The sequence below is a fragment of the Arachis stenosperma genome, chromosome 6 (assembly GCF_014773155.1).
Source record: "Arachis stenosperma cultivar V10309 chromosome 6, arast.V10309.gnm1.PFL2, whole genome shotgun sequence".
Classification (NCBI taxonomy): domain Eukaryota; kingdom Viridiplantae; phylum Streptophyta; class Magnoliopsida; order Fabales; family Fabaceae; genus Arachis; species Arachis stenosperma.
The window spans coordinates 145,730,583-145,758,452 of record NC_080382.1 but is presented as its reverse complement, the minus strand read 5'-3'; the positions used below and the strand labels follow the sequence as shown (position 1 = coordinate 145,758,452).

Here is a 27,870-nt window from a genome sequence, read left to right as displayed (position 1 = left end):
CCACCATATGTGAACAAGTATCCTGTTTGAGATCTCCCTTTGTGTGGATCAAACAAGTATCCAGCATCTGCATAGCCAACTAGTTGTGACTTGGATCCATAGGGATAAAACAATCCTATATCAACCGTTCCATGAAGATATCAAAAAGATTTGCTTGATTCCATTCCAATGTCTTCTGGTTGGAGAGGAATTATACCTTACTAGTAAATTCACTGCTAATGATATGTCAGGTCGCGTATTATTAGCAAGATACATTAGCGCTCCAATGACACTAAGATATGGTACTTCAGGACCAAGGATATCTTCATTCTCTTCTTTAGGACGGAATTGATCATTCTCCACATCCAAAGATCTTACGATCATTGGGGTACTCAAGGGATATGACTTATCCATATAAAATCTTTTCAAGATCTTTTCTGTGTATGTCGCTTGATGAATAAAAATCCTATTTTTTGTATGCTCGATCTGCAGGCCGAGACAAAATTTAGTATTTTCAAGATCTTTCATCTCAAACTCTTCTTTTAGAGTTTTTATAATTGTTGGAATCTCTTCAGGAGTTCCAATGATATTTAAATCATCAACGTACACAGCAACTATAATGAATCTAGATGCAGTTTTCTTTATGAAAACACATGGACAGATATCATCATTATTGAATTTATTTTTGGCCAAATACTCAGTAAGACGATTATACCACATTCGTCCAGATTGCTTTAGACCATATAAAGATCTTTGCAATTTGATTGAGTATAACCCTTGCGAATATTCATTGGATGATTTAGATATCTTTAGTCCTTCAGGGATTTTCATATAGATATTCCGGTCTAATGAGCCGTATAAATAAACTGTTACCACATCCATTAAATGCAATGCAATTTATGGTATGCAGATAAACTGACCAAATAACGCAATGTTATCGCATACTGATTGATTTATTAGAGGGAAATTATTCAATAGTTTCATGTTTCAGTTGATACCGGAGTTTTAGATGGGTGATGGATTAATAAATGTTGAGGGTTTATGATAGGACACAACAACTTCATCTGAAAGATATATTCAGCTCTACATCTCAAGAAAAGGCTTCATTTATTTGTATGTGAATCTTTTTATCCAACTACTGTGTATAAAATATCAGTCACACTGCCAAAAATTTTTTGTTAGAAAGTTTCCTCCTTTGTTGCTTCTGAAAGTGTTGGGGATATTTATCTTGAGAATGGAAAATTGAGCTCCCTTCTTATATGAGCAATAAGTCATTCTTTTTTCTGACACAAATTTTTATTTGGTTATGTAAATGCTAAATTGGTAGTATTTGAATGATATTTTATTGCAAAATTATCTTTAACATAAACTCATCCAATACAAAAGCAGTAGAAAACTGGCGCAAGGAAAGGTTGAATGAGATTAAGTTGGCCCTTGTTAGAGGGACTTCAAGCTCAAGCATCAATTTTAAAGAGGTAGGTATGGCCGTATGGGCAATTGATTTTCTGTGACATTTCCTACATTTATGAGACACGTTCTTGTCTTATGCACATTGGTAATGAATGCTCACACAAATCTTTGACACTTTAGTACTTTACAAAATATCTATTTGAACTTCGTAGGAATACTAGCAAGAGCTTTGGATTCTGGTTGGGATACGCTTTCTGAAGAAATTGGCCTTTGGATACCTGTTCAAGTCGCAAATGAGGAACATGATGACAAACCAAATGGTGCTGAGGAGTTTGGTAATATCATGTTCTTTAGACTATTTTTCTGAGTCAACCTCCAATATATTCTCTAACAAAACAATGAATAAAGTTGTTCCTTTGTTTTCTTAATAATGAACCTGTTTGGTAATGGAATGATGAGGGACAAATTTGCCATTTGTGGTTTACTCGATGTCATTTAAGTTGTCATTTGATTTCTCTGGGATCAATTAACAAATTAACATGCAAGGCGTCACAGAATCTTGAAATATGCATGTATCTTTTCTTTCTATGCTAAAACAAATTTTTGCATGTGACAATCCACAGATGAGGAAGTTCTTCCGGGTAGGCCCCTTCCACCCGTGTGCAATGCGGAACTTCACACAGATTATGGTGGCGATGCAGTTCGATGGGGTCTTACTCACCCCAAGATAGTGTAGCCGATTGCTGTCAAGCTTGCTTGGATCAGGCTAAAAACGCCAAAGAAGGCGAAAAGAAATGCAACATTTGGGTTTATTGTCCATCAGAGTTTGGGTGTCATTCTCCGGATATTTATCAGCACAAACATCAGGAGTGCTGGCTGAAATTTGTAAGTTAGCCTTTGATACTTACATTTTCTGGATTTGACAAATTGCTCTTGAACATGGTAATCAAACTCAGAGTTTGCCTAAATTTGTGGAGCTTAAGGGAAATTAAAACTTGTAAACTTGTTAACTTTATCTGAGGACCTAAACTTGTACCCAGAAAAGTTTGCTAGTTAACTTGAGAATTTGATAACCCTGCTGTTGAACTTTGAACCAATGTCTGTTCTGGTCTTAGAAGTTCTCATCTATTGCTGTAGTTTTTCTTCTCTGCTGACTAATTTATACCTTCATGGTATTCTAAATCCAGGCTGAGAAACTGAAGCTGAACTTTAAAGATAGGTATCCGGAATGGTATCGAAATTCGCATCCGTCTGCACCTGTGATTGTTCCGTGGGCCTCTGGAGTTGTTAGCGCATGCGTCAAATAGCTGACATTAGTTAAAATTAATAAATTATTACATATACAAAATATATTTAATACTCCCGACATTAGTTAAAATATAGGTGAGCTGACTACTAAAGTAAGTGTTTGATTAGATTAATTTTTTTGTTGAAAAAAATATTATTTTAAAAAAATAAAATATTTTTATTAAATTTTAAATATATTTAGATATATCTTTTAAAAAATATTTTTATTAGAAAAAAATTATTTTTTTGTAAAATCTAATAATACCTTATTCTTAAAAAAAAATAAAAGTTTTTAATTATTTTTTGTTTACCAAAAACATCATTTGCCACATACCTATAAAACGTTTCGACTTGTTCACACAAATGGTGACAAATAAAAGTATACGAAATCCTTTTGGTGCTGACCACGTTAAAGACTGCTATTATGCAAACTACAAAGTTAAAAAATCAATATTCAAAAATAGTGTAACTTACTATTTTTTATAGTGATTTAAACATTAATAATTAACATATAAATTAATTTGATATTCTTTAAAACATTGAAAAATAGATAAGTCGTCAACTAGTTTTACTTTTACCAAATGTTGAGTAATCTTGTCGAATAAACCCAATCTTTAATGAAGATCAAGTTATTTTACATCTTGTAAGAATTATCAAAGCTCAATTAAAAATGTTAATTTAATATCCAAGATATATAACTGATAACTGTTTGTCAACTAAAAAAGAAAAAACAACTAATATTTCTTCTGAAAGATACTTCTGCTAAAATGAAAAGTAACTTCATAATCAAAATTAAAATAGACTACCTGAAACTAAAACCAAACAACCTCTTCACTTGTTCATACGGTACTCCTGAACAAAATTAGTTGAGTTTCTGAGAAATCATAACCAAAAACCAAAACCCAAAAGTTAGGGACAAAATAACTATCTAGAAAGCATGATTGTAATAAATTGCAAATGTAAACGGATGATCCAACTCTTCAACCATTTAGAGCACCATCATCATCATCATCATCTTCATCTTCATCTTCCTCTTCATCTTCATCTTCATCACAATCCCATTCACATTGATCTTCATCACAATCACATAAATCTTCATCTTCATCTATTACAAAAATAGAAAATAAATAAAAACAAATTGATATATTATAACAGAATATCAGAAGGAAATTACCTTTACAGTAAAAACCACACAACCAAGTTCGACTACAAATGAAAGCTTGATGATTCTTTGACAGTGTTGAGCTTCTGTACTTTCTAAGAACTCGAGCACCAATACTAAAATCAAACTTAGACGCCACACTGGTAATGGGAATACTCAACAAGTCACAAGCCATCTTTGATAATTCTGGAAAGCGTTTCTGAGTATACTTCCACCATTCCAGTACATCCAAATCCTCATAATAATCAAAGTTTAAATTTGGTTCATCCAGATAGACATCAAGTTGACTCTTTCCAACTCTTAGTGCAAGTTCATGATGTTTCAATGCCTTCCATAGATGACAATTAGCAAGTAAACAACATGAGTCAATTTATAAGAGAAAAAAGAAGGTTAAATCATGTATAAAATTGAATAAATATACTTACACCAAACATTCTCTGCTTCATTTCATTTAATCCAGCTGAACTTGATGGTGCAGGATGGGAACGAGTTGGAGTAGCACTCTGCACATTGGAAGTAGTAGAGGGAATGTTGTTGTTGCTTGTGTATCCCTCAAAAAGCTTATACAACTTTCTTTTCACATGCTCTGTCTTCTCATGACTTGTAGAAGGATCAATTTTTGAAAAGAGAAACTCCAAAGAAGAAAGCTTAATCCGGGGATCAAGAACTGCTGCAAGTCCAAGCACAACACTATACTCCTCCCAATATGTCTTAAATTCTATCAGCATTTTTTCTCCCACACTCCTTATCGTCTCATCTTCACTATTTAAACTTTCTTGCAGGGTCAGTTGAATTTGGTGAATTTGTAAAAAGTATAAGTTGGAAGTGGGATATGATGTGTCGGAAAACAATTTCATAATGTCATAGACAGGAAGTAAGAATTTATACATCTTTTCGGCTCTTTTCCACTCTTCCACAGAAGGACAGCACTTAAAACCATGATCGTTCACTTGAAAGTTGACAAATGCACTCTGTTTTTTGACAGCACATTCAAGCATCAAATAGGTTGAATTCAATCTAGTAGGACTATCTCGACGTAATTCAAGCCTGGTGGCTTTACCACCGAGTGTTCCAGCACATTTTTTAAACTCTATCCTCCTACTCTTTGATGCCGTCACATATGCAACACTTTCCCTAATCTTGTCCAATACATCATTGCATGCTTCCAATCCTTCTTGCACAATAAGATCCAAAATATGGGCACAACATCTCACATTAAAAAACTCTCCATCACATAACAACCAGTTTTCCACAGACAAATTAGTTTTCAGATTTTCTTGCATGCCATCATTGTCTGGATCATTGTCATAAGTGAGAGAAAAAATCCTTTTCTCTATTCCCCACTCCCTCAAACATTCTTGAATTTCTGAAGGTATTTCAAATCCACTGTAAGGACAAGATATGTAGCAAAAATCAAGAATTTTGCTATTCAACTTCCAGTTTGAATCAACAAAATGTGCACTCAAACATATATAAAGCTCAGTAGTACAAGTTGTCCATAGATAGGAAGTTAGACAAATCCTATTAGGAATACTTGCTAGTGTTTGTTTAAGCTTCTCCTTCTCTCTCATATGAATCTTCAACACATCAGCTCTAATAGTATCACTAGAGATGGGCATTACATTTGGATTCAAATATTGAACCCACCTTAGAAAGGGCCCTCGATAAAATGCCCCTATTGGAAAATCACTCTCAAGTACCATGGCAACAGCCATCTTACGTAATACCAATTGGAATATCTCAGGATACTTTGATTGCCCTTCCGTATCATTAACTAGTTGACGAGCATCTTCAACTTCAATTTCATCACATTGTTCGATATGGTGGATTAATAACGCGGTCCCATCTAAACGATCCTCAACTTTAAATTCCTTTCGACAAGCATTACACCTAGCCCTTTCACTTCCATCCTTTCCAACACCAATTTTGGTGAAAAAATTCCAACAATCAGAGATTGTTAGTTTACACCTTTTACAGGTAGGTTCTTCGGATTCAGCTACATGTGTGAAATCTTCAGATTCCCTTTTTGCACTTGGTTGACTAACAGATTGGTCACACAATTCCATTTTAATTGTCAAACAACAAAAATGGACTATTCTAGTTACTGCAGAAAACAACATAGCACAACATAACACAATTATTTGAGTTCTGGCTTCTAAACTTAATAAACACTCACAAACAGAAAATGAAAAATAATAGGCAACTCAACCAATACAGAACACAGTCACAGTATCAATATCTAGCAGTATGTTCTTTTCATGAATGAGTTTGATCAATAATAATAATAATAATAAAAAGCACTGATCAAGTAAGTATCCCGCAACTTAAAAATGAGCTTATAAAGTAAAAAAAAAAAATGAAACAAGGATAGGAAAAAGAAAAGTGACATTGCAGAACACAAGAAGCGGAGGACAAGGGTTCGTAAACAATGTTACTACACTCTAAAAATTCTGAAAACAATAAATATCGTGAAGACGTGAACAATGTTTAAAAATTAATGATGATTAGAAAAAAACAAAACAAAAGCACATCCGTGACACGTACCGCAAAGAAGACGAGATGCGATCCCCGGAGACGAAGAGCGGAAGAAGAAGCAGGTCGCCGCCGGGAGAAAGAGTAACCTCCGCCAGAGATTGGAAGAGAAGAAACGAAGAAAAAGAAGCAGAAGAATGATCCAGTAAGAAATCGGAAGTTTCGAGAAACTAAGTCATGATTCAGTGACTGACTGAGTGAGAGTGTATAGTCAGCTTAACTTCTGTATTCGCGCGCCAAATGAGAGAGAGGGAGAGAGAGAGCCCGCGCGCAGCGCTGTGCGTATTGGGCTAACTTAGCTAACAAAAAAATATATACAGACCTATCTAATTTAGCCCGACAAAAAAAACATATACTCTAAATATAAAAGAGTTTAATTACTTTTTTCTTTGTTTTTCTTTCCTAAAAATTAAATACAATATATAAAAAACAACATAACATATTAAATACATAAAATTCGATGATACAAAATGAAAGTATGAAACATGTATTATTTGAATTTAAGGCATAAATTATATGTAAAATACATAATATTATTTAGTCTATCATACTCTAATTTATTTTTTTCTTTTATATGAATCTAATAAAAAATATGATGACCGAAGAGCGAAAGAAAACAAGTTGAACAACGGTAGAAGCATGACAAAATAGCGATAAAATTAGGACAAAACAAAGGTGAAATAACATAACCAAAAAATAACCAAGACAAAAAAAAAAAAGTTAAATATAATCAATTTGTGATTTGGTAGGCAATCATTAATCCACTTAAATAAGTATGAAAGTTTTACATTTTACTTTGTGCTTAGTCATTGGATTGCCAAGTAATCAACTTAGGTTGATTTAGTAGTTAGTTCACTAGTCTATTTAAGTAAGTATTAAAATTTGAATTCCGACTTGTATATGCAACAATTTTTTGACCAATGACAAATCTTTAAATAAAGAACTCATCTGCCGATGAATTAGACCTTTAAAAAAATATTGTAAACAAAAACAAATTAAAGAATTTGATATATACATCAAATTAATTAAATTTTAAATATATCACTTAAAATTAATCTAAATATATAAATTTAATTAGATATTATATAAAAAATTATTGTCAGTATATTAAAATTAAAATTTTTATTTATAATATTTTTAAAATAATTTATTAAACTACTTGTTTGTGAAAATTTAAAAAATATTTTTGATAAATTATTATATATGCAAAATAATATTTAAATTCTAATATTTATTTAAACAAATTAATGCATTAATTACTAAATTATTTTAAAAAAAAATTATATACATTATAGAATCTGCGTCAATTGATAACCACAACAAATTAAATAAGAGTGAGAAAATATAATAAAAATTACGAATATATTATATGTATATTAAAATTAGTCATTAATATAAAATATATATTAAAATATAAATATATATTAGTGGCTGATTTTAGTGTACGAATAATATTTTTGTAAAAAATAACTATAATAAAATGTGAATAAAAAAATAACTATAATAAAATGTGAAGTAAAAATTTTTATTCAGGAAAAATATCCACATGTAAGCAACTATTGTATTTTCTTAATTAGTAATTATTAATAAGCAAATTCATTAGGGGTTCTTAAGTTTTGAAACTCCACTTATTTTGTCATTTATACCCTTGTTCTCCAGCATATACAACACGAAACAAGCTCTATGCTCTTCCACATATCAGTTTATAACCACTACACTGCCACTACTCTCTGCTGTGTTTCTGATCTAAAACCCCTCTTTGATCCGATTCCTCTGGTATTCAGACAAGCTTGCTTCTTGGATTCTTCAATTTCGGTCCTTTCTCCATTACTCTCGTCATTCTCTTCATAATTGTTATATATTTTGTTAGTCTGATTGTTCAATACGTGTTTTCATTTTGGGGCTTTTTCTCTGTTGTAGGTACCTTTGAAGATTACGTGCGGTGCCTGGAAAATTTACTTGCTAGCTTAACATGGTAATTTCCCACGATTCTTCTGCATAATTAAATAATTAATAGTTATAATATGAAATTTGATGGATTTATTCATTAATTTTATTTATATATTTTGTTTGGGGAAATTTAGGGTTAAAAAATGATGAATTTAATCTTTCTATGGCACGTTGGTAAACCTCCTAACATGTATTTTGAGTTTATGATTGAAGAAAGTTTGGTTCTAGCTTTTGTTCTTGTGGATAAGCCAAATTGCTACAAGCAACAGCTTTGATGTGTTACTTTGTGGTTTTTGGTAAGGAAAAAAAAAAACAAAATTTGCTAGCTGGAAATTTAGACACCACTAAAATAATTTTTTAATTATGCCAAATTGTCAAACTATTTTGCTGTCCGAATTTCGGCATATATTTTTCGATTTTCTAAAGACCAAAGGCCACCATTTATCTAGTAACATAGTGTTTTTTTAACTGATTCTTTCATCCTTTGTTTGATATGTGAAGCGACGAGAACAAGTCCAGCCCGCTTGCCATTCAGATTTTGAGCCAGATAGATTGAGTTGCTTACCTGGTCATGTTATAGACCAAATTCTTTCGCATTTGCCCCTTCGGGAAGCAGTGAGAACAAGTGTGTTATCAAGCAAATGGAGGTACAAATGGGCAACGCTACCAAATCTTGTGTTTGATAACCAATGTCACTCGGTAGCTTCCCAAGATCATTCAGATATCAAGAACAAGCTTTTGAGAATCATCGATCACGTACTTTTACTTCATGCTGGGGCAATCAACAAGTTCAAGCTCTCCCATCGCGATCTCATTGGTGTGACTGATATTGATCGTTGGTCACTTCATCTAACCAGAAGGTCTGTCAAGGAGTTTGTGCTGGAAATCTGGAAAGGGCAGCGCTATAAGATACCATCGTGCTTATTTACTTGTCAAAGTTTAGTTCATTTAGAATTGTTTAATTGTTGGCTTAAGCCTCCATCGACATTTCAAGGCTTTAAGAACTTGAAGAGTCTTGATCTGCAGCATGTTACCTTGGCTCAAGATGTGTTTGAAAACTTAATATCTAGCTGCCCCATGCTGGAACGATTAACGTTGATGAACTTTGATGGTTTCGCTAATCTCAACATTGATGCACCTAATCTTCAATTTTTCGACATTGGAGGCAAATTTGAAGATATCAGCTTCGAGAACACTTTCCAGTTATCTGTAGTATCCATTGGTTTGTATTTAAACTTTGAAACCAATCAAAATAGATTGCGTGGCAGTTCAAGCAATTTGCTCAAGTTTTTTGTTCATCTCCCTCATGTTCGAAGGCTAGAGGTTCAAAGCTATTTCTTAAAGGTATTTTTTCATATCATAATTTAATTTCTTGATCATTTGAATATTGAATTAAGGTATTACCCTATTAGAACATTTGAATGGTGCAATGCTAGTTTTTGCTGACAAAATATAGTGTATTGATGCCTTGGTAACTTGGTTTTGGACCTTAAGATCAACCTTGAGCTGTAATATTCTGATTTAGAGCTAATATGTTTCTTCTTTCTGCCCCAGTATTTGGCAATAGGGGCTGTGCCGCTAAAGCTTCCAAGACCATGCATTGATCTTAGTTACCTCTCCATTCGTATGAACTTCAATGATTCAAAGGAAATTTCAACTGCTTTATGCCTGCTAAGAAGCTCTCCTAATCTGCAAGAACTAGAAGTATTGGTGAGTACTCACTTTAACTCGAGTGTTACTTGATTTTGGATAATAATTTTCGGTTGCACATTCATATTTAGTCATTTATTTTAAGTTATTATTCTCTAATTTTAGGAACTTTGGCATTATTTGATCCATGTTATTGACTCCATCTAGTGGTACAAGGCTTAGTAGTAGTTGTTGAATGCTCTCCAATTTTAAGATTAGTTTAGCTTTGCGCATTTGTCCTGTCCCTGGAAATTCCCTATATTTTAACACGTGCAAGTGATGATTGCGTGTAGGCTCGCCCTGACGAGCAGAATGTCCTGATACACCCTTATTGTGGGGAAGATGAATATTGTAGTTGTCCTATCATGCAATTGCGACATGTGAGGATAGATGGTGTCTCTGGTACCAAACCCGAATTAGATTTTATCAGTTTTCTGCTTCTGTATTCGCCGGTGCTAGAAAGGATGACTGTGAAGCCGGTTTCAAGTGGAGTGACCGAGTTGATGAAAGAGTTATTAAGGTTCAGGAGAGCTTCAGGGCGAGCTGAAATCATTTACCAAGAATCTCCTTGATGCTATCATTATATTCTTAAATGTAATTATCAATTTTTTATTTTACTTTGTGTTTCTTTTTGGTGTTGAATGTATGGCTTTTCATGTTTCTACACTTAGCAACTTGTAACTAATAAGCCATGGTGTGAACCTACCTATGCTTAAAATCCAAGACATCTATGCATTCTATGACTGGAAGAAGTTGCAATCATTACAATTGAAAATTTAAGTCATTTTATTATTTAAGAATTAAGATCTTAGTAACGAGTGTCTCAGTGATAATAATCTATATATTAGATTTATATACTTCAAACTTTAAATCAAATTTTGGGTTGGTTTATCTAGTCAGCTTTTTGACTCATGATTTCAGTTTAATTTTTGGATTTTTCTTATTAGTGGATTATTGATAAATACTTCAGTTTTTAGTAAGTTTTTGTTATGCTTGAAAGAATCAAAGATAAATTGAGCAAGTCCTCATCTTTTTTGTTTTATAATGTGAATTGTTGTTTGACAGAAGTTTAATGCAGAAATTATGGATCATACTATATGTTTATGTGGTGACAATAACAGAGAGAAATATGCAGGGGGAAATGAGCACGTGCTTTAATGCTTAGAAGCATTTGGGGCAATCAATTTTGGCCAATATTTTTTGGTGGGGCTAATTAACTTCAAACTTTATAGCTATCCTTCAAGTCAAAATATTCAGGTTGAAAGTTTGGGTAGCTGAAACACCCACTTGTATATAATTATTTTCTTATTTCCTTTTTTTCCTTTTGAAATGTGGAAATGAATTGAAAACTTTAGAGGGAAGCATCAATTTGACATAAGAAAAAATAAAAATACCAATAAATTATTCCGTAAAAAATATTTTATTGGTTTTTGATACATACTACAAGGATGAATTATGTTATTAATAATAAAATTTTACTGGTTTTAATCAAAGATACTTTTTTATATTAGTTTATTAGTAAAATGATTTTTGTGGAGTTTTTTTTTATTTTTAAAATAAGCGTGAATAACCCATTTTTGTGTCCCAACTTGATACAAAATTTGAATTACAAGTAGAAGCAGCTTATAAACTATTATTATTATTATTAAGGTAAAACGGTAAAAGACAGAGCCAAACCAATAGCAAGTAGCTACCATTCAAATACATAGCTACCTAAGATTTCCTCATCTCCAATATAAGTTATTGCAGTTACTCTCCAATATTCAATGACCCTTTGAAATAAATTTTTTGAAATTACCTAACTTAGTAACCATGCCTATGAACACCACCCCATTACTTGATAACAATAATGGAAACCATGGTATCATTAATGCTGAGAATGATGATGAAAGGCCATTTAATTTGGTTAAGAAATTTGGTTTTGAATCAAAGAAGTTATGGAAGTTAGCGGGGCCAGCAATAATCACAGCCTTGGCTCAGTTTTCACTTGGTGCACTCACTCAAACATTTGCTGGTTTGACCAGTGAGCTTGATCTTGCTGCTGTTTCTGTTGAAAACTCTGTTATTGCTGGTTTGGCTTTTGGAGTCATGGTAATAAGTAATAACTTTACTTTTTTAATTTAATTTCTTTTCTTGCTACTTGACTTCTTTTACATAATTTGATTCTCTGCACATTTATTTATGAGTTAGGAGACATAGACACATCAATAAGTATAATTAATTTTTCATTCAATCTTAGGCCTTTTCATTCAATGAAGTCAATATAGTATAAAACCTCAGGTGCAGTCGACTTCACATGAAGTGAATAACTGAGAGCCGTTAGATGGTTTGACTGATTTGACTAAATTTTCATCCAACAATTCTTAACTATCAACTTCACATAAAGTCGACTGCACCTGAGTTTTCACATATTTTATATAGATTCCGCTTTGCTGCTATTCACAAGTAGTAAAAATTTGCACCCTAATCCTATCTTGCGAATACTTGTTCTGCCCCTATTCGCTTTTATAACTTTTTAAATTAAATTTCTAGTGTAACTTATATGTATAAAATATACACATTAGATTGAAAGTTTGGGTAGCTGAAACACCCACTTATATGTATATATTGCCATCCCTACTTAATTACATAGAGGTATATACTATTTAAGGTGTGTTTGGAAACCCGTTTGAAAGGAAGAATCACGTTTACATTTTTTGAAAGCTTCTTAGTCTTTTTGTTAACAAGTTCCTTACATTTGCAGTTTTGGTGTTGCCATTTTCTATTTTTGTGAGCATTAAGGATTTGTATTTATTTTATCATTAACCAAAGTATGAAGTTTAATTTGCATGTGCTAGATTTACACCCAATTTGGCAATGTTAGTGATGAATGGGCAAATCTTAAAATAGTTTTTTTTTTGTGTCAATGTCATATTGCATTTTTTGTTTTTGTATATTTGTGTCTTTGTACATGTCTCCAAATACAATAATGTTATTTTACAAAAAAAAAAAAATTTGAATACAAATTAACAGTTGGGAATGGGGAGTGCATTGGAGACACTATGTGGGCAAGCATATGGTGCTGGTCAGATTAGAATGTTAGGAGTTTACATGCAAAGATCATGGATCATCTTGTTGACCACTGCCCTTATTTTGGTACCTATTTATGTTTGGTCTTCTCCCATCTTAAAGCTCATTGGAGAGACTGATGAAATCTCAGATGCTGCTGGTTAGTTCTCATTCAACTCTTCCAGCTTCATTGTAAAAATTATGTTATTGCATAATAATAATAATGCCTTACATCATTAAAAATAAAAAAAGATTAATTATAACGACAGCTATTTGCAATTTAAGTGTCCTTAAATAATTATGTAATTCAATAGTAGTATAAAAATATTCTAGTTGATTATTAGGAAAAAATTGGCTTATATTATATATACACACTTTCTCAATATTTTATATAATTAAAAATAATTATGCTAAGAACTAACTAGGAGTGAAGTCAACTCTAGCCAATTAGTTGAAAAACAGGTTCGTTACAAAAAATTAATTACCATAATTTTTTAAATTTCAAAATCAAAAATAAAAAAAAGGCGGACTTAGTTGGTTTATATTATAGTTGATCTCCTAAACTTTTTCAATTAAAAAATACTAAAAACACTTAAAAGTATTGGTTTGTATTTTAATATTAATAAAATATTAAAATATTATTACAATTTATCTAAAAAATAATATATATATATATATATATATATATATATATATATATATATATATATATATATATATATATATATCGTTTTCGTGTCTTACAAAAAATTAAAACTAAATGTTCGTATATTTGGTGTCATATCATGTCTAGTATTAGTACATGGTTCCTAGATTATTAGAAAGATATATATATACACACTAATTTTTTTTTCTTTAAATTTCTCACTTTTTTGTAGTTACAAACTGTTTTAAGTCAACTAAAATTATAATTTTGTTTTATAAATTACTAATTAAAATTGTCTATTATTATTATAGATAACTTTTAATTCCAATATATCATTTTCTGATGTTATATTACTTTTATTTTCTAATTGGGTAGGAAAATTTGCTTTGTGGATGTTACCTCAATTGTTTGCTTATGCATTGAACTTCCCAATCCAAAAGTTCTTACAATCACAGAGGAAAGTTGCAGTGATGTTATGGATATCAATAATAGTGTTGGTGCTACACATATTTTTCAGTTGGCTCCTAATATTTAAGTTGGACTGGGGCTTAACTGGAGCAGCTATTACCCTTAATTCATCATGGTGGCTAATTGTCATTTTGGAATTAATATACATTTTCGTCACAAAATCTGATGGTGCTTGGAGTGGATTCACATGGCTAGCATTTGCGGATTTGTATGGTTTTGTCAAACTTTCTTTGGCTTCTGCTGTCATGTTATGGTATTTTTCTCCACTATTTTCTCTAAGAACGTTTTCATTTTTTTTTTATTTTTACAACTATGTTATGTGTACGCTAAAATTAAGGTTAAATTACACAGTTAGTCCTTACACTTTCAGTAAAATTACAAATTAATCCCTTCACTTTAAAAATTTGTAATTAGGTTCCTAAAAAAATTAAAATTTGTAATTTAGTCCCCGCCGTTCAAAAAGTGTTTTATTTAACAGAATATTCTCAGCATATTTTCTATTTTAACAGACTATTCTCAGCATAATATATGCTGAGAATATTCTGTTAAATCAACACTTTTTGAACGGTAATGACTAAATTGTAAATTTTAATTCTCTTTAGGAACCAATTATAAACTTTTAAAGTATAGAGACCAATTTGTAATTTTACTAAAAGTGTAGGGACCAACTGTATAATTTAACTTAAAATTAACTACAAAAATCAGCTACTAGTATAATACATGTTAAAAATGAGTTAAACAATATACATATTTATATACAAATACACCGTAACTAATTTTGATAGCAGATTTTAGTATACAAATAATATTTTTATTATTTTTTATATTGATATTTTTAAAATTTTATAAAAAAATAACTAAAATAATAAATTTTTTTTTTTTACTTCACATTAGAATATAGGGAAAATTAGGATGAAAACATTTTTTATTAATTATTATTTTGTGATTTTGCTCTATTAAGAGCTTTTACAAATAAATCACACAAACTTAAGAAAAATTACTTTTCTAATGGCAGCTTGGAGCTTTGGTACTTGATGATATTGATGGTGATAACAGGGCGTTTGAAAAATCCTCTAATACCTGTTGATGCCATATCTATCTGGTAAAATTTTCTTTACTCTCTCTATCCAACGTCTCATTATTTCCTTATAGAAAAAGTTAACAAAAGTTTCAATTTAATCACCATTATTGTGTTTATGTTCCTTGTAATCTCACTTATTATTATTCACATGTTTCAGTATGAACATAAATGGTTGGGATGCCATGATTGCAATTGGGTTCAATGCTGCAATAAGGTGACTTGGCTACATCATATAATAACATTTCAAGTTCTATATAATATAGGAAGAGTTTTAAGTGTACTAGAAACATTGGTGTTTTAGTTGTTTTAACTGTGGATTTGAATTATAAAAAATATATATAATATATATTAATTAAAATCAACGGTTAAAATAACTGGAACATCAGTGTTTTCAATACACTTAAAAAAAATTTTATAATATAATATATATACATTTTGGCTTACTTAAAGAAAAAGGGTTTGTAGACATATTGAATGTAATTTAGAGAAATATTAGGGCTAGTAAATTTTATTAATATAACTTTAATTTAGATAACAATATATTTTTTGAATATTACGTATAAAAATGATTTATTAGTCAAATATTTGTCTAGAATAATAAATTTTATTAATTATATAGTATTATTATTTAATTAATTTTAATTTTCTATTTCATTATTAGATACAATAATTTTAAAGAACTTAAAAGTTTGAGTTTATTTTTCTGAACAGTGTGAGGGTATCAAATGAACTTGGAGGTGGTGATTTCAATGCAGCAAGATTTGCAGTGTGGGTGGTTTCCATAACATCAGTTTCCATAGGAGTTATAATTATGATTATAGTACTCACAACAAGGGACTATTTTCCATACTTGTTCACAACAAGTGTTGCTGTTGCAAAAGAAACAACTAAGCTTGCTTCCTTATTAGGTGTTACAGTGCTTCTAAACAGCCTTCAACCTGTCCTATCCGGTTAGTTATTTCCAACATATTATATTTATAAAAAAAAAAAAAGTAGAAACTCAAATATAATCTTTATATAAAGTTGATATTTGAGAACTGTTAGATCATAATTTAATCAAATTATCTAACGATTTTTAACTATTAATTTCATATGAAAATATTTGCATGAGTCTCCACCTTTAAAAGATTTGATTTGAACAAAATAGTTTTTGTTTTGTACATGTGTTCTTGATTTTTTTTTATTTAACTAGCTCTATACTTAAATTTTTTTTTTTTGGTTTAGGGTTAAGGCTTAAATATATTTTGAGTCCTTGTAAAATATGTGAATTTTGATTTGGATCTCTATTGTTAATTTATTCTTTATTACATATCATCAATCATAAATACTTGTGCATATATAAATCAGTTTTTACATCAGTTTTTATATATTTGTGCATAAATTTTTGTATTATTTTACACGTTTTTAATGTATATATATATTTTATTTTTATATTTTAACATATATTTTATATAAATAAGTGATTTAGGGACGAATTTCTATATATATATATATAACATGATTGATTAAATTAAATATTGACGTAATAAGTTAAAAAATGATGTATTTTATGTTATATCATTGTTTATTTAACTGAATAAACTAATATTAGAGATTAAAACAGAAAGTTTTAAATTTTATAAAAACAAAATTATATGGAAAAAAGTGTGTATTTTATTGACACAACACATTCAAAATGAAATGCACAATACCTATTATGTTGTACCTATATATTAGGTGTTGCTGTTGGAGCTGGGTGGCAAGCTCTTGTAGCATACATCAACATTGGATGTTACTATATTGTTGGTTTACCAGCTGGGATTCTTTTGGGATTCACATTTGGTTTTGGAGCAGAGGTAATTAATTAGGATTTATATTATTTCTATTTACTAATTACTATTCTATTTTATTTACCAATGTGATGCCATATCATTTTTTGTTTAACTTCCATTCAATAAAGACTTAGTATAAGAAAAATACGGTAGCAATGACTTAATATTATAACATGTGACATATATCATAGTCTAATTGATTCTCATTCTTTTCAAATGCAGAATTTAGAAAGAAAAATACAATAATTAAAAAATGTTGATTGTGGACCCTTTATTAAACATTGTTTATAATATTATGAAAAACATATAATTGTATTCCACTATTTTCAGGGTATTTGGTCAGGGATGATTGGAGGCATAGCTTTGCAAACCATAATCCTTATCATCGTCACATCAGTAACCAACTGGAGAAAAGAGGTTTTTTTTTTCTTTTTTTTCTCTTATTATCATAATACAAGTGTAGATTAAGATTTAAGCAAGACATTGAATCAGTTAATAATTTTTTTTTCCATAGATAAGTTCCCTAAACACTAAGAAAAAGATGAAATAGTTTTCCAAGGACTTGTAAATTTAATATTGTAATTTTTTCAGGATATACTTAATTTTTTTCTAAGAATTTATAAGTTCATCACAAAAATTTCTTAAAATTTAAGTTGATACATATCTTATAAATTCGTCACAAAATTCTACAAGAAGACCCCTTTTTTTTTTCTTTTGTTACTCAAGTAGTAATTTACTAATTTAATGTCTAAAAACATTTGGATTTTTGAACACTAAATGTGAATATTTACTCTTTTAAGAATTAAGTAATAATATGCTATTTAATATGTTTCATATTTTGGCAATGGAAACTTGTTCACAGGCTGATGTAGCTGAAAGTCGCGTGAAGAAGTGGGGAGGATCAACTGCTTATGAACAATGATTTTTGTTTTGATTTTTACCTTTCATGATTATTTGATTAAATTAAAAGCATGATGAATTGTAAAACTATTAGTTCGCTCAATAATAAGTTAAGGTAGAAACTCAGGTACAGTCGATTTCACGTGAAGTTGATAGTTGAGAGCCGTTAAATGAAAATTTAGTCAAATCAGTCAAATTATCTAACAGCTTTCAGTTATCAACTTTACGTGAAGTCGATTACACCTGAATTTTCACCATAAGTTATAGTAGAGTTGGGAATTCAAAATCTAAGAAGTTTTCTTAGACAAAAGTTGTATCAGTATTTGCTATTTTATATTTGAGAGGGTTAACACTTTTTTTTGTTCCACTTCACTTCTATTATTATCTTTTACTATTTTATAATAATAATAATAATAACAATAATAATTAGAAAGGCTCGAGATATTTTGAAAATCTATAAGTAAATTTTTAGAAATATGTATATATTTTGAATCAAATTATTCTCAAATATAATACATACACAGAATATATTTAAAGTTTAAACACTTAGTTAATCATACTTAAGACTTTAAATGACATCTTAATGAATAAGGAAAAAAAGTTCAACAGAATAATGGACAAAAAAATTAGTTTGACTCGTACAAAAATGTTCATGATTAAAAAAGAGTAATTTATTGTTTTTTATTTAAAAAAAATTTTCTCTCATAAATTACTCTGAGGACAAAAAATACATTAATTCCTTAAAGATTATACTAAACAAAAACTTTTTACAAATGAAAATGATTCATAAATTTAATTTACTATCTTGTGAGAATATTTAAATATTATTCAAAAAGTGTATATAATAAAACTGTTACTTTTAAATTCTATTTTGTAAAAACTAAAAAATAAATATCTTATTAGTAGATAATTTACTCAAAAAATAAATGTTTAATTATTCTCTTGTTCCTTATAATTTTACCAAACTTTTTATTTATTGCTTGTATTTCCTTGAGTTAATGAATTCATTTTTAGCATTGGTGGTGGTGGTGGTGGTGGTGGTGGTGGTGGTGGTGGTGGTGGTGGTGGTGGTGGTGGGGTTGAAAAGGGGCACAGTGGCAGCTGAATAACCTTTCAAGTATAGGAAACAAGCCCATTTGCGTTAATGAGGAATCCACACTGAAACGAAAAGAAGAAAAACTGATGATTCCATTGGAGCCGAAGAAATTAACCAAAAAAATTAAACATTAAATTTTGAATATTTAATTAATTTCAGAAATTCTCACAAATTTCAGTTTAAGCATTTTTAATTATTAACAAATTATCATTTAAATACATATCAAAAGTTAAATTTAGTAAAATTGAAGATTTTAATTTTAAAATTCAAAAATAAGGGTTTTAATTATTAATTCACATATCTAAAACCCTTAAAAGAGATCATATTTTAAACTAATATGTTAGATATATTTTTATTGAATAAGATCTAAAAAATTTAGCTTAATTATTTATTTTAATAATTTTAAAATATTAATAAAAAATAAAAAATATTAAATGCGTTTTCTGTAATGGAGCCCGATGGTGGAGAATCTTTTTCGTCGGGATGGGGATGGAGAGCAAAATTTCCCCGAGACATGCGCGGGGACGGGACTCGAACGGAAATCTCCGCCCCATCCCCGATAATTCCCCGAATGTTTGAAATTTTTTAAATAGCTTTACTTTATTTTTAACATAGGGGTTTTTAGTAATTTCACCAATTAAAAAACACTAACCCTATTATTCAGCTCCCACAGCCCCCTAGCCTAGACCACCGCTAGTACGATATTGTCTGCTTTGGCACACAATGCCTCACGATTTTGCCTTTGACGATAGGGATGATGGCCGAAGCCCCACACTCACTTGTCAAAACGCGTCATGTTAGGGAGATGTATCCACACCCTTATAAGGCATGCTTCGTTCCCCTCCCCAACCGATGTGGGACCTTACATTTTCATCGAATAAGATATATAAAAATTTATTTTTATTTTTAACGTTTACATTTATTTATAATTTTAGGTATGTTTCAAACATATTTTGTATATAAATCAATAATTTTAGATGTGTAATAATAAAAAAAAACCAATTTTTACAAATATATATTTTAATAATTTTAAAAGTGTTAATGTTCAAATAAGTAATGATAAAATCCAACAAATAATAAAGAAATAAAAAATATTAGATGAATTTTTATCGAATAAGATATAAAAAAATTAATTTTATATTTAGCGTTTAAATTTAAATTTTTGATTTATGATTTTGAATGTGTTACAATTAAAAAAAAAAACGAATTTTTACAAACATACATTTTAATAATTTTAAAAGCGTTAATATTCAAATAAGTAACGAAAACTCTAACTATTAAAAAAATATTAGATGAGTTTTTACCGAATAAGATATAAAAAATTAATTTTATTTTTAATGTTTAAATTTAAATTTTAGATTTTTTATTTTGGATGTGTTTTAAAAATATTTTCGGTATAACTTAATAATTTTAAATGTGTTACAATTAAAAAAAATAATTTTTACGAACATACATTTTAATAATTTTAAAAGTGTTAATATTCAAATAAGTAATAAAAAAATTCAACTAATAAAAAATTTTGTTGAAAACTATAAACTTTTATTAAATTTTTATTTGTTATCTTTTTTTTTTGAATATCTATAATTGCTCCTTTATTTATCTTTAATTTGGTCTAATTATTTTATGTTGGTGGTCTTCTCTAATCATTATGAAGATAAAGATTAAATAAAAAAAAAGAAAATAAAGAAGAAGAAAAAAATATTGATGCATAGACTCATAATTTATTTATTGTTTAATTCAAATGTTGATATAATCTTATTAAAATTTCATTCGACAGTGATAATAAATGAGTTTTAAATTAGCATGTAAATCACTCAAAATAGAAATAAAATAGCACGACTCATTTAATAATGATAGTAAAAAAAATAAATATAAAATAGTAAATTTATTTGTAGATAAATAATAAAAATTTTAGTATTTAAAATTTTAATTAATTTTAATTACTAACCTATTTAACTATAAATTAAAAATATATTTTAATTAAAATTTAATTAAATAATATTATTTGAATTAAAATATTGATTGAAAACTGAATTTCAAAAGACACAACATTTTTCATTGTGGCATAACATTACAATGACTTATTGTAATTGTGGCCTCTGATTCACATTTTCAAGATATTACATTTTCCAATTTCATCCTCGTCGTTTCTATTTCATGGCTCGGAAACGTAATTCAAATAAAATAAAATAAAAAAAATTATTATTACTCTTAACATTTTCTCATGCATGTTCAAGATAAAAAAGATTTTTTTATATATAAGACCTTTTGCACACCTTTTTTTATCGTTATCGTTATCACTCATGTTCAAAATTATTAATACCCTTTTGCACACTTATGTAACACCGTTTCCCATCGCTAAATGCGTACTTACCGACATCATTCATTTTTTACTGCTTACTACTTCATGCTTTTCCTGCCCGAAAACTAGAGTTGTGGTGGGCGAAGGTATCAACTCATTTGAGATAGTTTCCAATCCTGCAGTAAGTTTGAAGATGCTCGACTGGAAAGAAGAGAAATTTATAACTGACTTGATAGAGTTAGGTTTGAGCTCTATCCATTCTTCTCATTTATTGTTTCTTTCTTGTAATTGGGTCGTTTTTCATGTCTGCGGTTTTGAATCTTTTGTGGCGGCCTCACTTAGAGCTCTTGGGGGGATTGTGTATAAATATATATACTAATAGTAAATCGAATCTTCCTAATTCGATTTATCTTAGCCTCCTTTTTCTATAAATCGAATTAACAAATTTGTCTCGATTTACTATGGACAAATCAAAATCAAAAATCAAAGCATTTTCCTACTAAATCGAAGCTAGTTAGTTTGATTTACCACTATCCATGCTAATTCGAATCCATCGATTTATATAGATATGAAAACAAGACATCCATGTAACCTGTTTAGATTTAGGACGTTGGTGTAATATTGGAATCTATGACATTTGTTTATGTGAATTACTCTACAAAATACACATCTTTTGTAGTTCAAAATATATATTTTCTATCAGTATATTTCTATAATACATCTTATATAATTTATTTGCATAAATCTTATTTTAAAATTATATTATTAGCCCCATAATAATATTCTGAATCCGTACATGTGTTTTTTTCATTCTACATGGTAGAATTGGCCAAATGTTAATATAGCTCGATTCTTAAATAAGGGCATCAAAACTTAGTATTTTCCTTTGCTTCCTCATGATCCCAAACAAGGTGCATGAACAGAATAATATAGTTTACTTCTTTCTTGTCAAAATGGTGAAATGCAATTGAGATATAGTTTAGAGGGAGTAAATTGTACTTAACCACAACAAAATTCAGAAAAGGAATCAAAAGAGAAAGCAAGAATGATCAAAAATCAGAATTGAACAATAAAGTAAAAATCATAACATCCTCATCGGTTCAAGCATTAGTCAAAATAACAAAGATTCTTTCCAAACCAAAACTAAAAGAACGAAAAAAACATCTTATCCTTAATGATTTTATAATACTAATGACCATATAACAAAAAAGTAAATTAATTCATCCTTCTAATAAGCTCATTTATGTAAGCTTCCCTGTTACCTGCGTCACCTCCTTCAACAAAATGATTTTTTTTCTTCTTCAAACCACTCAATGGAGCCTTCAATTTGAAGGGCCATAGGAAGTTGTTGGATTCTCTGAAGTGAGGACCAACTGTCATTATCTCGTGGATCAGATCTTCAACGCATATAATTCCGTGCTTCCCCAATGTCTAACATTGAATATTTTAATCATATAAGGGCAATTGAACATATCATTACAACAACAATCACTTAATTTGTTTCCTTTTTCAGTCACCATCATGGTTTAACACCATTGGATCAATGTACGAGTATATGAAGAGATTGAAAGAAAAGTGACAATTACATATAAAAGAGATTGAAGGGAACATAAATCATACACCAAACTCACCTGTTCAATGATGGCGTTGTCTGTCAAAGCAATTCTCTGCTTATCAACTTTTCCATAGCCTCTCTTGTAAATTAATTCTCTAACACTCTTCAGATTGGGATACCTGAAATATCAATTTTGAATGCTTTAAGAAGGCATTATGCAGGTAAGCGACTCAAGATGATGTGGTCTCTGAATATGTGAAATTCGCATACCCGTATGTAACATACGGCTCTACCCTGTGCAGCATATTCATGGTTGCTTTGTTAACCTTGAGGAATACACCATTAAAGATCTGAAGCCAAAAGAACTTGAAATAAGGCTATACCCTAATACCACAAGGACATAGTGTATAAATATAAGATACACCACAATTAAGAGCATAATTTGGGGGAGAATAAGTTGTGAAAGAAAATTAACATAACTTTGAATTTTATGTTGTGACTAATATTGGTGGCCTTGAGACATTGTGCATATTACTGAATACACAAGACAAACAATTTGTGCACAATCAAAAGAATAATGTTTTCTAATCATTAAAGTGAGGTTTTTCTACCAAGTAGATCAGAATACATGAAATTTGCCAAAAACAAATGCTTCTCGAGAATGACAAAAAATGACCAGACAAATATAACCTATTCCAATTTAAATACACATTAAACAGGGACTTGAATTCAAATTGAAGCACATCAATGATCATCACATTAAACATGGTTATAAAACAACAGTCATGAACTGTACCACTAGCACCAAGTAAACCATAATAACGCCCACATAAGAAATAACACAATAAAGCTCAACATTCAATGATTATAAGCAGTACCTGTCTCAACCTCAACAACTGCAAGATCTTTCTTGACTTGGGGTCCATGGCATTGATACTGAAAAAACACAGCTCAAACAAGTAAGAATACCCAGATTACAGAATTGGTTAAAACTTGGGAAACAGTATAAATAGCATAAATATGGAGTAACAAAGGAAACAAACACATACCCACGGATGCGGATGATAAACAGGAGTTTAGCCTCTGGATCAACATAGAATCCACCTTTCAGCTTTGCTTCCCGCTTCAATTGGATCAGCTCCTTTTCCTGTAATATAAAAGCGGGTCAATGTGGCGGAGAAAAATGCAAAGCGCAATAAAGGAAACAGAAACAAACGTTAAAACAGAGAAAAAGGGAAATAGATTAAGGTGAAATGCAACCTGCTCCTGGTATTCCTTTGCATATTGCTTTGCCCTGCTGTAAATGAGCTTGCGGCTCTCAGCTCTCTTCTTCTTTCCAGCATTCAGCTCCTCCTTTTTCTTCAAGGCCCATTCCTCCTCCCTTTTCTGCTTCTTAAGCACAGACTCGGGAACAATTGCTTTCACCTCCTCACCCATCTCTGCCATTCATTCAAAATAAAAATCTCAGTTATGATTAACATCCAACAAAGAATTCATTAGTTTCAATTATTATACTGACACATTTCAGCTCCAACTCAAGCTAAATGTTCAGTGTTTCAAATAAAAAACCTACATGCTCTCTTAAACAATAAAAAATAGGACCTTCCAATGTTTTTTAACAATGAAAATCCATTTACATCAAATTCATACCAAGAACAGAGAACTTCCAATGTTTTTTTAACAATGATAATCCAATTTTCCACACAACATGCTGAATACAAGCTAATCAGATCACGAGATATAATAGGAATAATACGGACAAATCAAACGAGCGACAGAAAAGAAATGAAGCCGAAGCAAGGAACGAAATCAACACAATTGAATGAGACAAATAATGAACAAGACATAATCATAAAAATAATACACAGAATTAAATTAAAAAAAAATGGGAGTTTGATCAGGAAAGCATTGAAGGAATCTTATCAAACACTTGGTATGCACTTCATTCGCTAATACAAGAAATACCTAATACAACTTAATCAATCACTCCGTCCCCACCCCGACCTCTAAAAGGAGATTGTGCAATACCCGAGAAGGAGACGACCAACGAGGGGAGCAACGACAAGCCGACGCACGGACTAATAAAATTATTAAAATTTATTATACATAAAGATATTATAAAAACTAAAGCAGTAACTAGGTAAAAATATTTGTACATTTCAGTGTAAAAGAGTCATGCATATCATAATAAAATCAATTTTCTTTTTTATTCTCAAATTCTCTTTCACTCTTATGACTTATTGGCTCTTGCACAACAATAAACTGGTGCTGGTGCTGCATAATTCTTCTATCCAATCTATCATCTCTGAGCAATTCCTTTACCTCTAATGACATTCTTGGCAACAATATACAGTTCTTGCTTTTGGAGGCTTTCCAAGAAGATCAAATTCAGTACTCACAAAAAAATCGAAAATAACAAACTTACATAAAAATTCAAATCACTAACAACAAAGAATTCAGAATCAAAAAAATTATAACAAAGACTTATAATCAAGTATTCAACAATAAAAACTCAGCATTCAAAAACAGAAAACTCGGCATCCAAAGTCAGAAAATCCAAAAACAGAAAAACTAAAAGAATCCATACTCAAAACAAAGAATTCATACTCAGCATCCAAGGTAAATTCAGAATCACATCACCAACAACCCCCAACTCAGAACACACAATTAACAAAATTAACAACCACAGTTAAAATCAATCATCAACTCCAACTCAGAATCTCATCCAGAAAATTAACTCAGCAAGAAAAATTCAACAAAATTATTGAAATTAACCATCAACCATTATTTCAAAAAATTAGCAACATCATAAATTGAAGCAACAGCGCTTAACGACAACAAGGGAGGAAGGGAAGTGTCGGTGAGAGAGGAAGGAAACTCAGATCGGACAGAGGGAGGAAACAGAGAGGGCTCGAAGGAGACTAGCTTGACGACATCACAAAAATAACATAAATCACAGAACAATTCGTAAAATACAAAAATTAACTCACAGACGTCTCAAAATCATATAAATTACATAAATCACAGAAATCAAATCACAGATTCCACAAAGAATCACATAAATAATAGAAATCAGAATTAGAAACAGAAATATAAATTATAATTAACCTGTCTCACAGAAATCATAACACTGCTACTGTAATTAACAAATGCTTCAAAATCAAAGTAAATGAAAATTTCAGAGTTCACAGAAGGTGACTTACCGGAGAGCAGAGCAGCTGTTGGCGAAAACGAAGAAGAGGCGCAGACGCGAAGACCGGCGAAGATGGCGAACACTGGAAGACGGCGACGACTCACTGCTGTAGTGAGCGGTGACGTCGAGAGTGAGAGGGGAGGATCTTAGCGTTGGCGGTGAGGGGCTGAGGGGGTAGGATGTGGCGGTCGGCGGTGGTGAATGATGAGACCGTGAGAGGAGAGGGTTTGAGAGTGACGGCTAGGGTTAGGAGGATCTTACATGACGTATATATAATAAGAAAAAGTGTGGAAACCAACTAAAGTATAGGACAAGCCATTGCTTTATTTTTAGGGTTGGATCCATTTCTAGTTGGTTTTCTAGCAAAACGATATTAGTATCTTCACATCCTGCGAGTAAAAACAGTTTCTATATTTATTAATAATAATAATAATAATAATAATAATAATGGGATGAGGTTGAAAAGGCATAGTGGCAGCTGATAACCTTTCAACTATAGGAAACAAGCCCATGTGCATTAATGAGGAATCCACACTGAAAGGAAAAGAAGAAAACTGATTATTGCATTGGAGCCGAAGAAATTAAACAAAGAAATTAAACATTAAATTTTGAATATTTAATTAATTTCTGAAATTCTCACAAAGGTCTAGAAATGTAGTGTACCATCCCATTGTAAATGGTTTTACTTACCCCAAACAAACTTAAAAGAATGTTGACCACTAACTTTGATATTTTTAAATTTATAGTAAATAAACTTATATTTTTATACTTTTATTCCATCTACATCACCAAAAATGTGAGAAAATATTAGATGAAAAATAATTAAAATAATATTTTTTTTCATAATACCTTTCGATTTGACAAATACTAGTCCACGACAAATGATAATTTTACTGCTAATGAAATTGTTGTATACGCAAGTGAGATTGAAGACCATACTTTGAATTGTGAACAAAGTGTTGTGAGGTACTCTTTGTGGGGGCCTTAAAGGAGGTAATGGAAAATGACAAATAGGTTCTTGACTTTTTGTCTCAAAGACATTTTCGTCCCTGACCATTAAAAAATACTTTTAAGTCCCTGACCTTCACAAAACTTAGACGGATCAGTCCCTGACGGAAGCATTTGGACGGATCAGTCCCTGACGGAGACGGAGGGACTGACCTGTCCAAATTTTGTGAATGTCAGGAACTTAAAAGTATTTTTTTAATGGTCAGGGACAAAAATATCCGCAGGACAAAAGGTCAGGGACCTATTTGTTCTTTTCTCGCTTTTTAATTACTGTAACGTTTTTGCATCCTACTCATTCCATAATTTGTTTGTTTTTCCATTCAAATATTATTATCCAAATTTAGATCAAAATGCTCTAATTATTGTGATAATTAATTTTCTCTTCAACTGTTATCACAATTACAGTGTTTCTTAAAGACTTAATCATATGGTCTGCATATATATTGCGAAGGTCCTCCAATAGTTTAATATTTCTCCAAATGTAGATGTAGGTTTTTTTTTATTTTATTTTACATCTTTAATTTCTGTTGTGTTTCTGATTTTATTTGAGAGCTCTGTAATTTTTCTTGAATTATAAGTAGTTCTTGCATCTTCTTCATCAATTTCATATTTTTGACTTGTTGATTTGTGAAAATGAAAGTGATTTGTTGATGAATTTCTTATTGAATCTAAATTTGCATCGACTTCTACCTCTTTTTTTCTTGAATTTCTGTTGATGATGCATCGATTTATGGCTGTTGTTGTAGTGGTAAT

The 27,870-nt window shown here is 30.4% G+C and overlaps 4 protein-coding genes and 1 pseudogene across 7 annotated transcripts; 3 read left to right on the top strand and 2 right to left on the bottom strand.

The window, feature by feature from the left end:
* The first annotated feature begins 1,313 nt into the window (after positions 1-1,313).
* On the top strand, positions 1,314-2,696 carry LOC130934945 (uncharacterized; annotated as a pseudogene).
* A 794-nt stretch (positions 2,697-3,490) lies between these two features.
* On the bottom strand, positions 3,491-6,566 carry LOC130936311 (zinc finger BED domain-containing protein RICESLEEPER 2-like). 2 transcript variants are annotated; one of them, XM_057866361.1, is made up of 4 exons: positions 6,383-6,566; positions 4,264-5,942; positions 3,851-4,166; positions 3,491-3,781 (listed from the first exon to the last, which is right to left on the bottom strand). In XM_057866361.1, the coding sequence occupies exons 2-4, from the start codon at positions 5,902-5,904 to the stop codon at positions 3,657-3,659; spliced, it is 2,082 nt and encodes a 693-aa protein (XP_057722344.1). In that variant the 5' UTR covers positions 5,905-5,942; positions 6,383-6,566; the 3' UTR covers positions 3,491-3,656. The 2 variants fall into 2 exon arrangements, with proteins under 2 accessions (XP_057722344.1, XP_057722345.1); XM_057866362.1 differs by having other exon boundaries at positions 3,491-3,748.
* Positions 6,567-8,031: 1,465 nt separating this feature from the next.
* On the top strand, positions 8,032-10,785 carry LOC130933033 (F-box/FBD/LRR-repeat protein At1g13570-like). 2 transcript variants are annotated; one of them, XM_057862531.1, is made up of 5 exons: positions 8,032-8,146; positions 8,291-8,345; positions 8,822-9,664; positions 9,875-10,030; positions 10,303-10,785. In XM_057862531.1, the coding sequence occupies exons 2-5, from the start codon at positions 8,343-8,345 to the stop codon at positions 10,579-10,581; spliced, it is 1,281 nt and encodes a 426-aa protein (XP_057718514.1). In that variant the 5' UTR covers positions 8,032-8,146; positions 8,291-8,342; the 3' UTR covers positions 10,582-10,785. The 2 variants fall into 2 exon arrangements, with proteins under 2 accessions (XP_057718514.1, XP_057718512.1); XM_057862529.1 differs by having other exon boundaries at positions 8,032-8,185.
* Positions 10,786-11,896: 1,111 nt separating this feature from the next.
* On the top strand, positions 11,897-17,985 carry LOC130934944 (protein DETOXIFICATION 33). The gene is made up of 9 exons (XM_057864462.1): positions 11,897-12,100; positions 13,022-13,217; positions 14,079-14,424; positions 15,187-15,273; positions 15,410-15,466; positions 15,964-16,202; positions 16,969-17,087; positions 17,394-17,480; positions 17,926-17,985. The coding sequence occupies exons 1-9, from the start codon at positions 12,098-12,100 to the stop codon at positions 17,983-17,985; spliced, it is 1,194 nt and encodes a 397-aa protein (XP_057720445.1). The 5' UTR covers positions 11,897-12,097.
* Positions 17,986-22,407: 4,422 nt separating this feature from the next.
* LOC130936703 (60S ribosomal protein L7-2-like) lies at positions 22,408-26,448 on the bottom strand. 2 transcript variants are annotated; one of them, XM_057866837.1, is made up of 7 exons: positions 26,120-26,448; positions 24,177-24,355; positions 23,966-24,063; positions 23,795-23,852; positions 23,187-23,266; positions 22,993-23,095; positions 22,408-22,792 (listed from the first exon to the last, which is right to left on the bottom strand). In XM_057866837.1, the coding sequence occupies exons 2-7, from the start codon at positions 24,351-24,353 to the stop codon at positions 22,577-22,579; spliced, it is 732 nt and encodes a 243-aa protein (XP_057722820.1). In that variant the 5' UTR covers positions 24,354-24,355; positions 26,120-26,448; the 3' UTR covers positions 22,408-22,576. The 2 variants fall into 2 exon arrangements, with proteins under 2 accessions (XP_057722820.1, XP_057722819.1); XM_057866836.1 differs by lacking the exon at positions 26,120-26,448 and having other exon boundaries at positions 24,177-24,362.
* Between the last annotated feature and the right edge of the window lie 1,422 nt (positions 26,449-27,870).

Excerpts from the sequence above, each read along its gene's own strand:
- LOC130936311 (XM_057866361.1), bottom strand. The coding sequence starts at position 5,904 with ATGGAATTGTGTGACCAATCTGTTAGTCAACCAAGTGCAAAAAGGGAA. Across the intron at positions 4,167-4,263 it reads TGAAGCAGAGAATGTTTGGT|GCATTGAAACATCATGAACT; the intron begins GTAAGTATATTT and ends CATCTATGGAAG. Across the intron at positions 3,782-3,850 it reads GTGTGGTTTTTACTGTAAAG|ATGAAGATGAAGATTTATGT; the intron begins GTAATTTCCTTC and ends TTTTTGTAATAG.
- LOC130933033 (XM_057862531.1), top strand. Across the intron at positions 9,665-9,874 it reads TTCAAAGCTATTTCTTAAAG|TATTTGGCAATAGGGGCTGT; the intron begins GTATTTTTTCAT and ends TTTCTGCCCCAG. Across the intron at positions 10,031-10,302 it reads TGCAAGAACTAGAAGTATTG|GCTCGCCCTGACGAGCAGAA; the intron begins GTGAGTACTCAC and ends GATTGCGTGTAG.
- LOC130934944 (XM_057864462.1), top strand. Across the intron at positions 15,467-15,963 it reads GGGTTCAATGCTGCAATAAG|TGTGAGGGTATCAAATGAAC; the intron begins GTGACTTGGCTA and ends TTTTCTGAACAG. Across the intron at positions 17,481-17,925 it reads TAACCAACTGGAGAAAAGAG|GCTGATGTAGCTGAAAGTCG; the intron begins GTTTTTTTTTTC and ends ACTTGTTCACAG.
- LOC130936703 (XM_057866836.1), bottom strand. The coding sequence starts at position 24,362 with ATGGCAGAGATGGGTGAGGAGGTGAAAGCAATTGTTCCCGAGTCTGTG. Across the intron at positions 24,064-24,176 it reads CAAAGGAATACCAGGAGCAG|GAAAAGGAGCTGATCCAATT; the intron begins GTTGCATTTCAC and ends TTTATATTACAG. Across the intron at positions 22,793-22,992 it reads ACAACGCCATCATTGAACAG|ACATTGGGGAAGCACGGAAT; the intron begins GTGAGTTTGGTG and ends ATTCAATGTTAG.